This window comes from Protopterus annectens, chromosome 10.part0 (assembly GCF_019279795.1).
Source record: "Protopterus annectens isolate FY-2018-M chromosome 10.part0, PAN1.0, whole genome shotgun sequence".
In the NCBI taxonomy this organism is placed as follows: domain Eukaryota; kingdom Metazoa; phylum Chordata; order Ceratodontiformes; family Protopteridae; genus Protopterus; species Protopterus annectens.
The window spans coordinates 1,438,123,562-1,438,138,859 of record NC_056744.1 but is presented as its reverse complement, the minus strand read 5'-3'; the positions used below and the strand labels follow the sequence as shown (position 1 = coordinate 1,438,138,859).

Here is a 15,298-nt window from a genome sequence, read left to right as displayed (position 1 = left end):
CCACCATTCAAATAGAGGGACATACCTTTGATGTTCATAGGCAACTTTGTTTCTACTTGGACAGAACTAAATCTTTCAGGAAAACGGATCAATTGTTTGTAGCTTTTGCAGGACCCAGAATGGGTAAGCCTGTTTCCAAAATGACCTTATCTTCTTGGCTCAGAAACGCCATTGCTTTCACCTACCATCAAAACAAAGTGTCCTTGCCTTCCGAAGTAAAGGCTCACTCTACTAGATTGATAGCTACCTCAGTGGCCTTTCATTCCAGAGCCTCTATGGATGACATCTGTGCAGCAGCCACTTGTGCAAGACCTCATACCTTTATCACTCATTACAAATTGGATTTGGCCTCAAGGGGAAGAGCATCGTTTGGTTCTATGGTGTTCAGGAATGTCCTTCCTTAGGGCCACCCAGGACTCAAGTAGCTGGGGACTCGGTCCTATTAGTAAGGAATGAATGAAGATTTACAACATCAGATAAAGAAGTTATGTCTTACCATAATGTTCCATCTGTGTTGTAGATCTTCATTCATTCATTACTTCCCACCCTCCTTCCCCCTGCCTGGACTCCTGTTAGATTTTAGGATCTCCTTATTAGTTAAGGTGTCTGCTCAGACAGAGCCTTCTACTATCACTATTAGTCCTTTTATACTATAAGGGCAGGCAAACTGGATCTGAAGAGACTATGAGAGGGGCATTGTGGGTAGGACTTAACTGAGAGTTTTTGGCTGGCACGAGCTTTGTACCGGCCGTGTCAATTCTGATGACGGAACCGAAGTCCCATCAGTAATGAATGAATGAAGATCTACAACACAGATGGAATGTTATGGTAAGGCATAACTTCTTTTTACTTCTACCTTACTAATCTTCTTGCAAAGATGTTAATACTTTTAACCAGAAGTTAGGTACTGCATCTGGGACTGGGGATTTCCAATTAGAGGCTTTTCTTAACTTTATTTCAGTCTCTCTGGCTGTTAGTTCATGCCATTTAATATCCTTTACCTTTAAATTTCTTCTTTCTTTTACTTTTTCTGTCCATTTAGCATCTTTGTTACACAGGATCATCATAGATACTTCTCCAAAATGCATCTATTTCTTCTTTTTTGGCAGTCTTTCAATTCCTTTTATTTTGTTTCCCAGTTTTTTGTGTATAAAACCTTTTTTGGGTCATCAGTAAATTGCTTATTTTGTACTTTTCCTTTTTTATTTATTGTTGTTATCTTCTACGTTTTTCTGCCTGTGCTGAAATTTTTAGTTTATTTGCGATATTGCGTGATAGATCCTGGTTTGTTCTAATACTGTTTTATCACATCCATCTTAGTAGTTTTGTTGATCTATTCCGTGATATTTCTTGTCTTAATTGCTTTATAGTTTTCTCTGTTCAATATTTCCATGATGGTATTCAATTTCTCCCCTTCCTTTCCCTCGCTACCCTGTGTTCTTGTGGTAGAACTTTATCAGTTATTAATTTAGCTGCACAGTAATATATCCTGTTTCATCTGTTATATTGCATGGATCTCTAGGGACAGTTCTAATTATGGTGTTCATTTGTTTTATCAGACTTCTGACTTTTTGGGTTTAATTGACCTTCTGCATCTATTTCTTTCATTGATCTTAATATAACTATCCATGTCTATTAAATCAAGCAACTGTTTTCTTAGCTCATTTTCTTCCAAACTTAGGGCACAGCCCTTGTTTTCCATTTCCTGTGGGCAATCTATAGAAAGTTCTATAGTATCTCTCTGTGGCACATTCCCTTCAATTTTTCATCCTGTGCCATCCATTGCTCTGTCATATGGGAACTCACTGGCCTATCACTCCTCAACATTGCATCAGACTTTTCATAGTTTTTTTTCCTTTTCTTGCTGTCTAGCTTCAAGTGAACATTTATATTGGCTTCCTGTGCAAGGCTCCAAAATATCTTCATATGGTGTGCGACCAATTGCTTTCTGTTCCACTGGTTTCCCATTAATTTGGATATCCACTGCTCTATCCTGTTGTGGTGCTTTCTGAATTAGGTTTTCTACACTGAATCCTTCACTTCACTGGTACTCCATAACCTCAGTTTCTGTCTCTTTAACTTCTCAATTGCCAATCTCCTTTTCTACTTTTCCTCTCTCTCTTCTATTTTTTTTATTGTAAAGTTTTCTATGTCTGGATTCCTTTGCCTGTATTTTTCTTCAAATATCTTTGGTGCTGCTCTTTTTGTATTGGTTACTTTTGCTTTCTGTTTTGCATAAATATTACACCATGTTAAAGCTCTTTTTCTTTTCCATGTCCATATTTCTTCTTCAGATGTCTCCTGATCTTTCTGCTTCTCCTTACTTTGGGGACTCACTCCATCGTGTTGTGATGTAACCTGTGTTAGACGTTCTACCCCAAATCCTTCACTTTGCAGGCACTCCATAACTTCAACTTCTGTTTTTTACTTCTACCTTACTAATCTTCTTGTCTATGTTCCATCTTTGTGATATTATTTTTTGTGAAAATTTCCATATCTGGATGTGTTTGCCTATATTTTTCTTCAAATATCTTTGAGGCTGCTTCTTTATATTGATTAATTTGGCTTTCTCCTTTGCATAAATGTTGCACCATATCAAATCTTTCTTTCTTATGTCCATATTTCTTTTTTATACTTTTCAAATGTCCCTAGGTTTTGTTGTTTATATTTTCATACTTCCTCAGATGTTTCTTTTAACAAACAGATAATAGTTTCTTGATCTGTATACTGTTTTTTCACAAATCTTTTGCATTAAAGAATGCAATTGTTCATTTGATGCTTCCAATAGTTTTTCCTGTGGAAGTATTTTTCTTTCCTCTAATTTCTCTCTTAATCATTTTGTATGTCTTGTGTATGGAAGTTCTGCGCTTTTTTCATAATAGTAACAATACATAATTTCTTTCTTATCCTCAGTAGTCCACTTTATTGGCTTTATGGCTCTTCTTTGGCCTGTCAGTTTTTGTGATTTTTGTGGACTACTACTTCCTTCTGCAACAGGGGACCATCCTCCCCTGTGCCTGGCCTGGCCCCATTGTAGGAATGTTTCTGTATTTTGAGAATGTCCTTCAAGAATGGGTCTTTTGCACACAGTGCAGACTAGAGAGGTTGTTGACTACAACTGAGCTACAAAATATAAGTATCTTGATTTTTTTGAATATTTTTACAGATTACTGTTTTTACAATTTAATATATATAAAGCACTTTGTCTATTCAGTATCTTCACAAATCCTTATCTGTTTAAAAACTTTCATTTGTCTCTCTAGTGCTTGTAAACTGAAACATCTCCTCTGTGTATTTATCTCTTGGCTAGTGGGGGCTGGTTCTTTTGTGTTCTTGTAAAAAAAAAAAAGTTTCTGTCTTTTGCACACAGTGCAGACTAGAGAGGTTGTTGACTGCAACTGAGCTACAAAATATAAGTATCTTGATTTTTTGAATATTTTTACAGATTACTGTTTTTACAATTTAATATATATAAAGCACTTTGTCTATTCAGTATCTTCACAAATCCTTATCTGTTTAAAAACTTTCATTTGTCTCTCTAGTGCTTGCTGTCTGTAGGCTATTTTGTCACACCCTCCCTCCCTGTTGGTGTCTTGCTCTTATACTTGGTGGCTTTGCAGTTGCCCGCCCCTACTGTGACACACCTCCCAGTCTAGTGTCATTAGCTCATTCTGCTTAATACAGAGAGAACATTTGATAAGGCCTTCTGTTCTGTCCTTCTCAAACATTTTGGAAATATACAGTATATTTCAGAGCATTTGTTATAACTGTATTTGCTATAACTGATTTAAGTATTTTTTCTGGCTTTTTGATTATTTACTGCTTAGCGACTGCATTTTAGCCTGTTTATACAGCTCTGCATTCCATTTAAACTGTTTTTGTGTTGATTAACTGTTTTGCACTTTTAAAAAGTTAGTTGTTGCTTAATTTTACCTGTAGGCTAACACACTCAAGTGCGCTAGCCGCTTAAAAGCATTTATAGCATTTACTGTCTATTTTCTGCAAAAAAGAAAAAAAAAAAATAATCTTGTTTTCCCGCCTTACTGAACTAGAATAGTCCAGTCTTCAGAGTTTGCTGATCTCTGGGCTTTGTCTTGGTTCCTGTGCTATTCCATATCCTTATTTGGATAAAAGGAAGCGTCTTTGTTCACCAGTGGGAGTGGGGAGCACTGAGTGGCCTGTTTGTCCCTAGAGGAGTGGTTCCAGCCAGAAACTTGTAGTCTATTGGCCATTTTGGGTCAATTCCTAGCTCTTTTCAGCCCCCTGTAATAAAGCCCGCTTTAGCGAGCTTTTTCGCTTGTATTCAACTCAGCACAGCTCCTCGTGGTGTCCTGCAGAGTTCTACAAGCAGCAGAGAGCAAAAGAGTGACTTTTTCCTGATTTAAGTATTTTTTTCTGGCTTTTTGATTATTTACTGCTTTGCGACTGCATTTCCGCCTGTTTATACAGCTCTGCATTCTATTTAAACTGTTTTTTGTGTTGATTAACTGTTTTGCACTTTTAAAAAAGTTATTTGTTGTTTAATCTTACCTGTAGGCTAACACACTCAAGTGCGCTAGCCGTTTAAAAGCATTTATAGCATTTACTGTCTGTTTTTCCTCTGTTTTCTGCAATAAAAGAAACAAACAAAAAAAAAAATCTTGTTTTCCTGCCTTACTGAACTGGAATAGTCCAGTCTTCAGAGTTTGCTGATCTCTGGGCTTTGGCTTGGTTCCTGTGCTATTCCATATCCTTATTTGGATAGAGGGAGGCTTCTTTGTTCACCAGTGGGAGTGGGGAGCACTGAGCAGCCTATTTGTCCCTGGAGCAGTGGTTCCAGCCGGAAGCTTGTAGTCTATTGGCCATTTTGGGTCAATTCCTAGCTCTTTTCAACCCCCTGCTATAAAGCCCGCTTTAGCGCACTTTTGCGTGATTTAGCGCGGAGTTGCCCATAGAGCACCATCGGGCAGCGCCGGTTAAACTATTTCTGGCTCCGTAAGGTCTGCTTTTCAATCTTTCCCTTGGAACTTCTCTACTTGCAATCTAAACAGTCTATTCTCTATCTCAAAAGCTCAGCACTTGCTCCTAAAGCATTTTTATATAGGTAAAGCTCAGCACTTGCTCCTAAAGCATTTTTATATAGGTAAAGTACTTGTATACTAAACAAAGTACTACATTAGCCTAGAATCCCCTTGAGTACCCATTTCCCTATAGGTCCCCTCTGACTCAGTTACACAGCAAACTTTTTCTAGCATGTCGAAGGGTCAGTTGCTAGCCTCCTCTCCTGTTCAGCTGGTAAATCTGGGCATCTTGAGGCAATGTTACAATTGCCTCATGTACACAGACAACCCACTCCTTCTCCCACAAAACACAAATACATGTGAGAGATGCAACTATATAGCCAAACTGGAGGCTGAGCTCTCTCAACTCAGGACTGGCAAGACCAGACAGGAGGAGAAGGAAACCACGCACACCACAAACCCAGTTTCACATAGAACTATCACAACTGCAAAACAAACACATAAACACACAAAGACATACTTGGAGGCACTGATCAAAAATCTACCAAAACTACAGAGGCCTCCAAAGCAGACACCCAAGCAACTGCCACCTCAAGACATAAGACATGCAACACATAGTTCTTAAAGTCAGTGTGCTAAACAGTCACAGCCCTTAAGGCCAAACACAATGCCAGACACACTTGTTATAGGTGACTCCATAGTCAGACACACTGATGTCCCACTCACCGGACTGAACAAGGAAAAGATCACAGTAAGCTGCCTGTCAGGCGCTAGAATCCGCCACATAACACAAGCACTCAGGTCACTCCACAGCAAGTACAAGTATGACTCAGTCATTGTCCATGCCGGTGTGAACGACCTGAGACGTACCTCCCTGGACTACATGAAAAGAGACATAGAGGAGCTCTCAGATTATGTAGCCCAGGCCGGTATGACCCTGACCCTGAGCAGTATCCTACCCTCACCAAGAATGATGCCACAATACAGAGACAAAATGATCAGCTTTAATAATTGGCTTAATTACTGGTGTTATTCTAAGGGGATCCAATGTCTGTCTGCCTGGGATGACATGCTTGACAAGCCACGCTGCTTCGCAAGGGACGGCTTGCACCTGTCACCCCTGGGCTTCCGGATATTGGCAAAGGCTCTTGCCACTCCCATAGTGCCTTTTTTAGGCAAGGCTCAAATGATAAACCTACCGCCCTAGAAAACAAAAACGGAGAAAAACTAAGGGCAATACTGCTCAATGCCAGAAGTCTAAACCTCAAGATGCACGCCTCAAGCCCTCCTCAGTATGGAGAACATCGATGTCTGTGCTGTGACTGAAACCTGGTTCAAGGCTCCTGAGAGCACCCCAGCACTATCAGGTTATACCTCATATCATGCGTTCCGCCCCCAAAATCCAGACCGAACCACAAAAGGAGGGGAGTATCCATATTCATAAAGGATACCCACACCTCCAGGTTAGTGGCAACGCACGAAGCATCGGAGACCATCCAGGTGCAATTAACCATAGGTAAAACTGCCCTACAGTTTGTAACATGCTACAGACCACCTTCTCAAACTCAGGAAACCCACACAGCCTTCCTGAAGACACTGGAGAGTATGAATGTCTCTCCAAACACCATCATATTGGGTGACTTCAACTACCCAAACATAGACTGGGAACATTACTCAAGCCCCAACACCCTAGCCCAAAGGTTCCTTGAGTTCATAAACTCAAATGCTATGGAACAACTAGTCACCATTCCCACAAGAGGAGAAAATATACTAGACCTGATCATCACAAACATGGGGATAAAATGCTCCACACCGGAAGTATATCCCTCATTGGTGAGATCAGACCATAAATTAATCTCACTGGAGATCCACATCCCGCCCCCACCCCCCACCCAAAAGACCACAGTGAAGAACTTCTCAAAAGCAAACTTCACACTTCTTAAGACTGGAGTGGTATCCTTCAAGGCCCCCGAGCCAGTGGAAACCACAACCCACGCTGCTGAAACCCTTACAGATGCCTTCTACGAGCACCTCCAGGAATGTATGGATCAAGCAATCCCTAATAAAATCAAGACCCTTTCCACCAAAGGCAGGCGCCCGGTCTGGTGGACTCCAGCCATAAACAAACTCTACAACAAGAGGAGAAAGCTACTACATGACGGAGCAAAATCCCTAAAAGGGAAGGTATCTCTGATCAATACTAGCAAAAAACTACGATCACTCATAAAATCATCCAAGGCCAACTTTGAGAGAAAAATCGCTAATGACACAAAAGACAATCATAAAGCCTTCTTTAGCTATGTTAGAAACCTGGGTGGAAACTCCCAGATATGCTCAGAATTAGTCCAAAATGATAAAAAAAAAATCACTGAACCCACAGACATTGCCAACATACTGGCAGACAGGTTCAGTGCAAATTTCTCCCTCCCTCCCCTGCAAAAGGAGAAATATCTATCCCACCAGAGTCTAGCCTCCCAAACATCTCAGATGCCCAGGTGAGAGCTGCTCTCTCTAAAGCAAAAACACAGCATCAATGGGACCGGACGGTGTCCCCGGCTGTGTGCTACACGAACTCAATGAGGAACTAAACCCACACATAAGGCTGCTGTTTAATCTTAGCCTTACTACAGGATACGCACTCCAAAGAATGGCGACGGCAACTGTGGTCCCACTCCACAAAGGCGGTGCTTCTACGGACCCTGGAAATTACCGCCCCATAAGCTTGACGAGCCTTGTCTGCAAAGCTATAGAGAGGATCATAATGGAACTCATAAATAAAGACATTGGGGACCTACAGACATTGGATCCTACCCAATTTGGCTTTGTCAAGGGCAGATCCTGCCTCTTGAACTTGGTCGACTTTTTCGAAACAGTCACTAAGGCCATTGATGAGGGTAAGGCAGTTCACACAGCCTACCTTGACCTGGCAAAAGCGTTCGACACAATACCCCACTCGGGCATCATAGAAAAGCTCACCAGCTTAGATGTAAACCCATATGTCACAAGATGGGTTGCAAACCGGGTCAAGGACAGAACACACAGGGTTAGAGTTGCTGGTGCCATGTCAGACTCTAAGCCGGTCACGAGCGGTGTCCCACAGGGCTCAGTCCTGGGCCCCCTCTTGTTCGGCATTTATTTTTCTGAAGTGCAGGCAAACATAGGGGGATTGTGGCTGACAAAATTTGCAGATGACTGCAAACTGGGCACCATAATTGACACTCCATCAGACACAGACATCCTCCAGAAAGGTCTCATAGAAATGGATAACTGGTGCCAGAGCCATGGCCTTAAGCTAAATGCCAAAAAATGTATAGTCATACCCTTTGTGAAAAACAAGGTAACCCCTAATTACCACATAGGTGGTAATCCATTAAACACGGAAGAAGTTATCAGGGACCTGGGGACCCAAGTTGACAGTAACCTCTCTTTTGACACTCACATTGCCAAAGTGGTTAGGAAGACCTTCTACATTGCCCACCTGATCATGAAGGGATTCACATCCAGATCAGGAGAGGTCATTGTACCCCTGTACTCTTCACTTATCAGACCAATGATTGAGTACAACACCCCATTCGGAATGTACTTTACCCGACACCTGCAGCAGTTGGAAAGACCCCAAAAGTTCCTCACCAAAAGGATAAAGGGGCTCAAACATATGTCCTACGCTGCCCGACTGAAGAAACTCCAGCTCTATTCAGTCACATACCGGCTGCTCAGAGGTGATCTGTGCCTGACATACAAGGCCATGTCCAACCCGGAATTAATGGACATGCTCCACCTCAAAAAATCCAAATCCACCAGAGCCACGAGAGCAAGAGACTTAAACCTCAACACGGATATAAATAGGACGTGCTGGAGGGACAGATTCATCACCCAGAGACTCCCTACACTATGGAACAGAATCCCAGTCCATGTGAGACAGAGCCCCTCACTGACTCTGTTCAAGAGAAATCTTGACGAGTGGATGGGTGATCGTAGGTTTACCCCGGGAATTATCTCTGTATCACTGCTGGACAGAGGCACAGCAAACTAATGGGTATAGTATTCTCATCCTAAGGGGTGGTGAAAGCCACACACACTCTGGCTAGGCTTATAAATGCCCTAGGGCAGATAGCCTAGTATGAACCTATGAACCTATGAACTGCAGTCATAACATATGGGTTGTCCTGCCTCAGGCAGCCCTCGGTCGGCCGGATTCCAAAGTCTGGGTCCGACGTCGGCTGATGTCGCATTTCTCTCCGACGTCAGAGCGGCTGGAGTATATAAGCATCAGCCGACGCCATCTTCTTCAGTCTTTCTTGCCGCGCGGTGCCCGAAGCAGAAGCAGTTCACAAGCGCTTGTATGGATTTACTGATATTGCTTGTACTTTGTTATACCCACTGCAGGGGGCACTAAAGAGCATTTTCTTTCCTACCCTGTGGCTTCTTCAGGGGTGGTCTAGTCTGGCTGTTAACAGTGTTTCCAGAATGGTCATTCCATAAGTAAAGCACAAATTTGTATTACACCTTTGTAGTTATTTCTTTAATATTTAATCTTGTTTTCATCTGGGGAAGGGCACAAAGAACAGAAGACTTTATGTGCATGTCTGTTTACTGTGGAACAAATGTGTTGTGCATGTGTGTGTGTGTCCACCTGAATCCCCACTGTGGCGAAAGAGGGGTGTAATCAAGTCCATCTCTTACATACACACTCTGAAGATAGACTGCTGTGGTGAGTATACATTATATGTAATGCTACTGGGAAGTTTATCTCCAAAGTTGTTTAAAAAAAAAAAAAAAAAAAAAGTTTATAAATGAGTGCAGTTTTAGTAAGAATCTCAAAACTTGTGTATACACGTTTAAGTGAATGATTTATTTTTCTCTGTTTCTCAATCAGGATGGAAGCCTCTTGTCTTGAGTTGGCTCTAGAAGGCGAGCGGTTGTGTAAAGCAGGTGACTGTCAGGCTGGAGTATCTTTCTTTGAAGCTGCAGTTCAAGTTGGGACTGAAGACCTCAAGATTCTTAGTGCTATATACAGCCAACTTGGAAATGCATATTTTTATTTACAGGAGTACTCTAAAGCATTAGAATATCACCATCATGATTTAACTCTTGCTAGGTACAAGTCTTTTCAGTATTTTTATTTTATTGCTCAACTTCGTACAGCTTCAAAATTTATAGAACCTTGTTAGTTTGCATGTAATAATGTTATGAAGTTTTAATTGTGTCTTTATAAATTTTTATTTTTACTCCTACAGATCTACTTTTTATATAGTACTCTATGTAACTAGCATACCTGGTTCAGTGTTTATCCCAGTTTCCTTTTTATGCTTTCCTTTTTTCCCCCCATCTTTTAAATTCCTATATCCTTCCCCTTCCAGTCTTATGTTAAAAAGTGGATACATGTATAGGACATTCCCAATTCCTGCCCCCTTCCCCTTATATCTAGGGACCAGGTCATCACTGCTCTCTCAAAGGCTAAAAATACAACCTCCATGGGAAACAATTCTGTTTTTCTGGAAGCTTTTGGAGCTGGCCTGCTTACCTCCTGGATTACTCTGCCAGCTGGTGAGCTCATTGATTTGGTCTCTAGGTGGGCATGGAAAGAACCTGATTCAATTGAACCAGTCCCTAAGATGCCAGATTGGATGCTGGCTCCACCTATCAGGAAGGAATTCTGGAGTAAGGGGGTTCCCCATGGATGCTATACACATGGCGGCAGCCACCAAGAAGGAATTTGCTGAGGAAAATTCCTCTGTCCATCGCCCTAAAAGGAGTCTAGGACAATGGACAGATTTGAGAAGTGTGTACTGGACTACAAAGGGACTTGATCAAGGAGCTTTCAGATTCACTTTCAGGGGCCACTACTGCTGAGCCTCAGTTTTCTGTGGCCAGTCAGTTGGCTACCCTTCTATCTATTTCAAATTTGCCCATGAGGCTTATCTTGCATGCAACTGAAGGTGACTCAAGGGCAAGCAGGTTCAGGATTTTCCATTAGGAGGCAAGCCTGGATGTGCTTGTGTAATTTTATGGAGTCTTATATGTCCTTGTTCGTCAGTGCACACTTAGACAGCAGTTTGTTGTTTGGCCCAAGATTGAAGGACACGCACTTCAGGTGTGAAAAAGATGGAAAGACCCTCTCTGGAGTAGGCTATGTTTTTCGACCCTCAAATATCTTTCTAAGAATCAACGGGGTGGACAAAAAATGTGGTTCAGGAAGTTCCAGGGCACAAGTGGAGATAGTTGCCCAAGGGGCAGAGGGGGAATCTCAAATGGATGACATTACCTATGCAGCAGAGGAGGTCCGCAGAACCAAGGGTGCAGAGATTCTTTCTGTAATAGACCCTATCAACTCTCTTGAAAGGAGACTCGATAGCCCACCCCCTATTGCCTCCAGAGGGGAACAATCTCTGCACCAGAGAGCCTGGCTAGATATAACAAAAGATAACTTGGATGCACAGGATTATTTCCAGAGGTTCTAGAATTTATTTTTCCCTTCCACCTTCATCTGTATGCAAAATTCCTGATGTTGCACCCTGTTAGAGGAAAAAAGCAGCCCTAGAAATACAAGAGCTGCAAGAAAAAGGAGTCCTCCAAGAGGTCGCACCAGACCAGATAGAATCCGGAACTTACTCAAGTTTCTTTGTTGTGCAAAAGAAAATGAGACTGGAGACCAATTTTGGATTTCAGTGACTTGAACAAGAGAGTTCGACACACACAGTTTTGGATGGTCATGGTCCAGTCCATTCTGCTTTTTTTAGGCAAGGATGACTGGATGTGCTTGATAAACCTTCAGGATGCATATTATCACATAAAAATAAACAGTGTCCAGAAGGTATCTGCTCTTCTGTCTGGGAGCCAGTCACTACCAGTTCAGGGCATTGCCCTTTAGCAACCCCCCCCCCGGGTGTTCACCAAATGCATGGCAGTAGTAGCAGCTCACTTGAGACTACAGGGATTCCAAGTGTTTCCATACCTAGACGATTGGCTCATTACCCTCCCCAACCCTCTCACTCCGACCAGGCATCTAGTAATAAGAGCAAGAGATCAGGTACTCTGTACTCCGGGCTATTACTCATCTAGGGATAAAAAGAAGTTATATACTTACCATAATGTTCCATCTGTCCATTTTTATTCTTCCTCGACATATGGGTTTGGATCTGATACTCAGATCTGACTTTCTGACTTGGCCGTTATTCTACCTCATGGCGACCAGCAAACTCTCAAGCTCCTTTCCTACCCATAACGCACCATCCCTAACATCCCTCCGATCTTGTTTGCAGCTTGACATGAAGACCTAAAAGAATTGCCGTAACTGGAGTTCACCACAAGGACATGTAGTGTCCCAGGAACTTCGTTTCTCCAGAATTCACTTGTGATAATTGGAGAGGGTGGGAAGTTGAGAGAATGAAAATAGGCAGCACCGATGGAGCTTTATGGTAAGTACATAACTTCTTAATCTGATGGGTCAGCTTTCATTTTTCTTCAACATATGGGACAGTCCCTTGCTATCTAAATTCCTGGGTGGATTTTAATGAAGGATATTCCTGAGTACAGTTGAGTCAAAGGCCTCTCTTTCCCTCGAGACCAGGTGCAGTTTGTAGTGAGTGATAAAGGTATGAAGATTTGACCAAGTAGTGGCCCCATAACTGAAGTCCATGCATAGTCAAGACTGGAATAGAGTAGAAGTGGTCATAGTTGTAGTTGAATGAGCCTGTATTGGTTTGTTAGGAGGAGATTCAATTTAGCGTAGACAAAATATAGTCTGTCAACTGCTTTTTATAGATAAATGTGTGACTAACCTCAAGCTAACAGTGTGGTTTCTCTACTTCCTTTAATAGCCAGACAACCCATGCTGTCATCCCCTGTTCATCATAATCTTTTATCTTCCCATAAAGCTTCTGCCAGAAAACTTAATTGAAATAAGTGGAAAATATTTTTTTTTTGGATGAATCAGAAACATATTGACCCCTTTTCTTCCCCAATACAGAGTGTTTTATATTTTTTGGTGACAATTTTCAGTTAAGGAGCTAGCTTCTCAGACATTAGAGTTCAACTGGCAGCCATCTCTAATTTTCATATTGGGTTTAAGAACTTTTCCCTGACTTCATCCAAACTTTGTAAAGCCTTTTTGAAAGTCACTCTTCTCTTAAGACCATCGTGTCCTATAAAGATCCAACTCCTCCATGGGACTTAAACCTGGTACTGCAGGCCTTGATTCATTCCTTCCCCCTTTGAACCAGCAGCAAAATGTGATCATAAATGTCTGACCTGGAAGACTATTTTTTGTAGTTATCACTTCTGACAAAAGAATTTGAGTTACAGGCTTTGTCTTCTAAACCTCCCTACTTGATTTTTCACAAGGATAGAGTAACATTACGATCTAATTCTAATTTCCTTCCTAAGGTGACGTCCGAGTGTAACATCAACCAGTCAGTCCATCAATCTGCCAGTTTTCTTTGCTAAATTCACAAAGGTGAATATACACTACACTTATTAGATGTTCAAAGACAGTTGCATTTTTACTTACAAAGAACAAAGGATTTTAGAAAAACAGACAATTGTCTCATTTGCAGATTCTAAATTGGGAAAACCAGTGGCAAAAGTAATTCTAGCCAGATGGTTGACTGGATCACATGACATTTGTCTACACCAGGTTGGCCCTCTCCCTACTGTACTGTTAAAAGCTCATTCATTTAGGTCCATGGCTACTTCTTCAGTGTTTCTATGTAGAGCTTCCATGGACGACATTTATGTGGCTGCAACTTGGACCAATCCTCATACCTTTATCACTCATTGCAAACTGGTCTGAAGGGGAAGAGCAGCCTTTGGCTCAGCTGTGCTCAAGAATATTCTTCGAGTCCATCTGGGATATTAGGTAGCTGGGGACTCTGTCCCAACTGTTGAGGAATAAATGAAAGTTGGCAACATCAGATAAAAGAAGTTATGCATTTACCATAACATTCCATCTGTGCAGTCCATTTTCATTCTTCCTAATCCCCCCCCCCCCCCCACCAAACCCCAAAGTCTTATCAATTGATTTCTGGAAGAGGTAGAAATTATAAGGGCACCTCTATCCACACTCCAGATTATGGCTTCCTTTGTCTGTAATATATGATAATATTTTTTACATTTATAAACCAGCAGACAAGATCTGAGGTATGTTAGGGATTGGTGCATTACGGGCAAGGAAGGAGCTCGACTGTTTTTTTAGTGGCCATGATCTAAAATAACGGCTGAGTTGGATCTGGACCCAATTGTTGAGGAAGAATGAAAATGGACAACACAGATGGAATGTTATGATGAGTACATAACTTCTTTTTCTGCAATTTTAGTTTAAATAATTTTTTTTTTACATTTTTTTCTTGTCTTTTTTTTTTTAATGTAGTAATATTTAGCGAAGAGCATTAGAAATACATGCTTCTGAGAACTTGAAGAGCAAAAATAATTTGAAATCTCCTCTGAACCATAGCTCTTAGCATATTAACTTCTTCATCAGGGACAAATCCAGATGTAATTGTGGGCAATCAGGGACACTTTTTAAAATAATAGTACTATTTACCTGAGAACTTGACTGTATTAGAAAATGAATCAACATGCATTTTCAAAAGTAAAAGATGTCTATGCCTTTAATTACTGTCCTTCTGTATTACATTAAATCCAAAACGTTTTCTCCTAAAATTGCAGTTGTTACAGGGTTTAGGGTGGACAAGAGGATGTGTGAACTAAAATCCTGGATTTCCCTGAAAATGTGACAGTTGAGAGGGTATGATGTTCATCGTGCATACAGCTGCAGTAATCACAGATGGGGTTTCTGCCGTCAGGCGGGTCCTCGGTCGGCCGAATTCCAAAGTCTAGATCCGGCGTCGGTTGTTGTCGCTTTCTTTCCTGACGTCAGTGCGACAGGGGTATATAAGACACAGCAGACGCCATATTCTTCAGTCTTTTTTGCCGCGCGGTGCCCGAAGCAGAAGCAGTTCGCAAGTGCCGGTCGGCCAGCTCCTGAAATTACAAATAATTGGAAACCAAAGTCTTCTTTAAAGCTAAGTACCCCGTTGGGGAAACTTTTCTTGCCTCAGACCGATGTCAGACAAAGTTAACAATTGTATTTCTTGTGGGAAGCAAATACCGCATAAGGATTTCCATTCCCTCTGCATACCTTGTTTAGGCCCAGACCACGACGTCTCGGCCTGTCGCTTTTGCGCTACTTTCAATAAACACACTATTAAGCGTCGGGCGGAGTTCGCCCAGCACTTTTTTGGTAAAGCCTTTGATTATAAAATGTCGTCGGATACTCCGACTACCGTTTTGTCCAAAAA

The 15,298-nt window shown here is 41.6% G+C and overlaps 1 protein-coding gene across 3 annotated transcripts in view; it reads left to right on the top strand.

The window, feature by feature from the left end:
- The window catches only part of GPSM2 (G protein signaling modulator 2), a 1,691,855-nt gene that overhangs the window by 50,461 nt on the left and 1,626,096 nt on the right, over positions 1-15,298 (top strand). For all 3 annotated transcript variants that reach the window (XM_044086064.1, XM_044086062.1, XM_044086063.1), the window contains exon 2: positions 9,877-10,098. In XM_044086064.1, the coding sequence (XP_043941999.1) occupies positions 9,877-10,098 (222 nt within the window). The remainder of the gene's footprint in view (positions 1-9,876; positions 10,099-15,298) is intronic.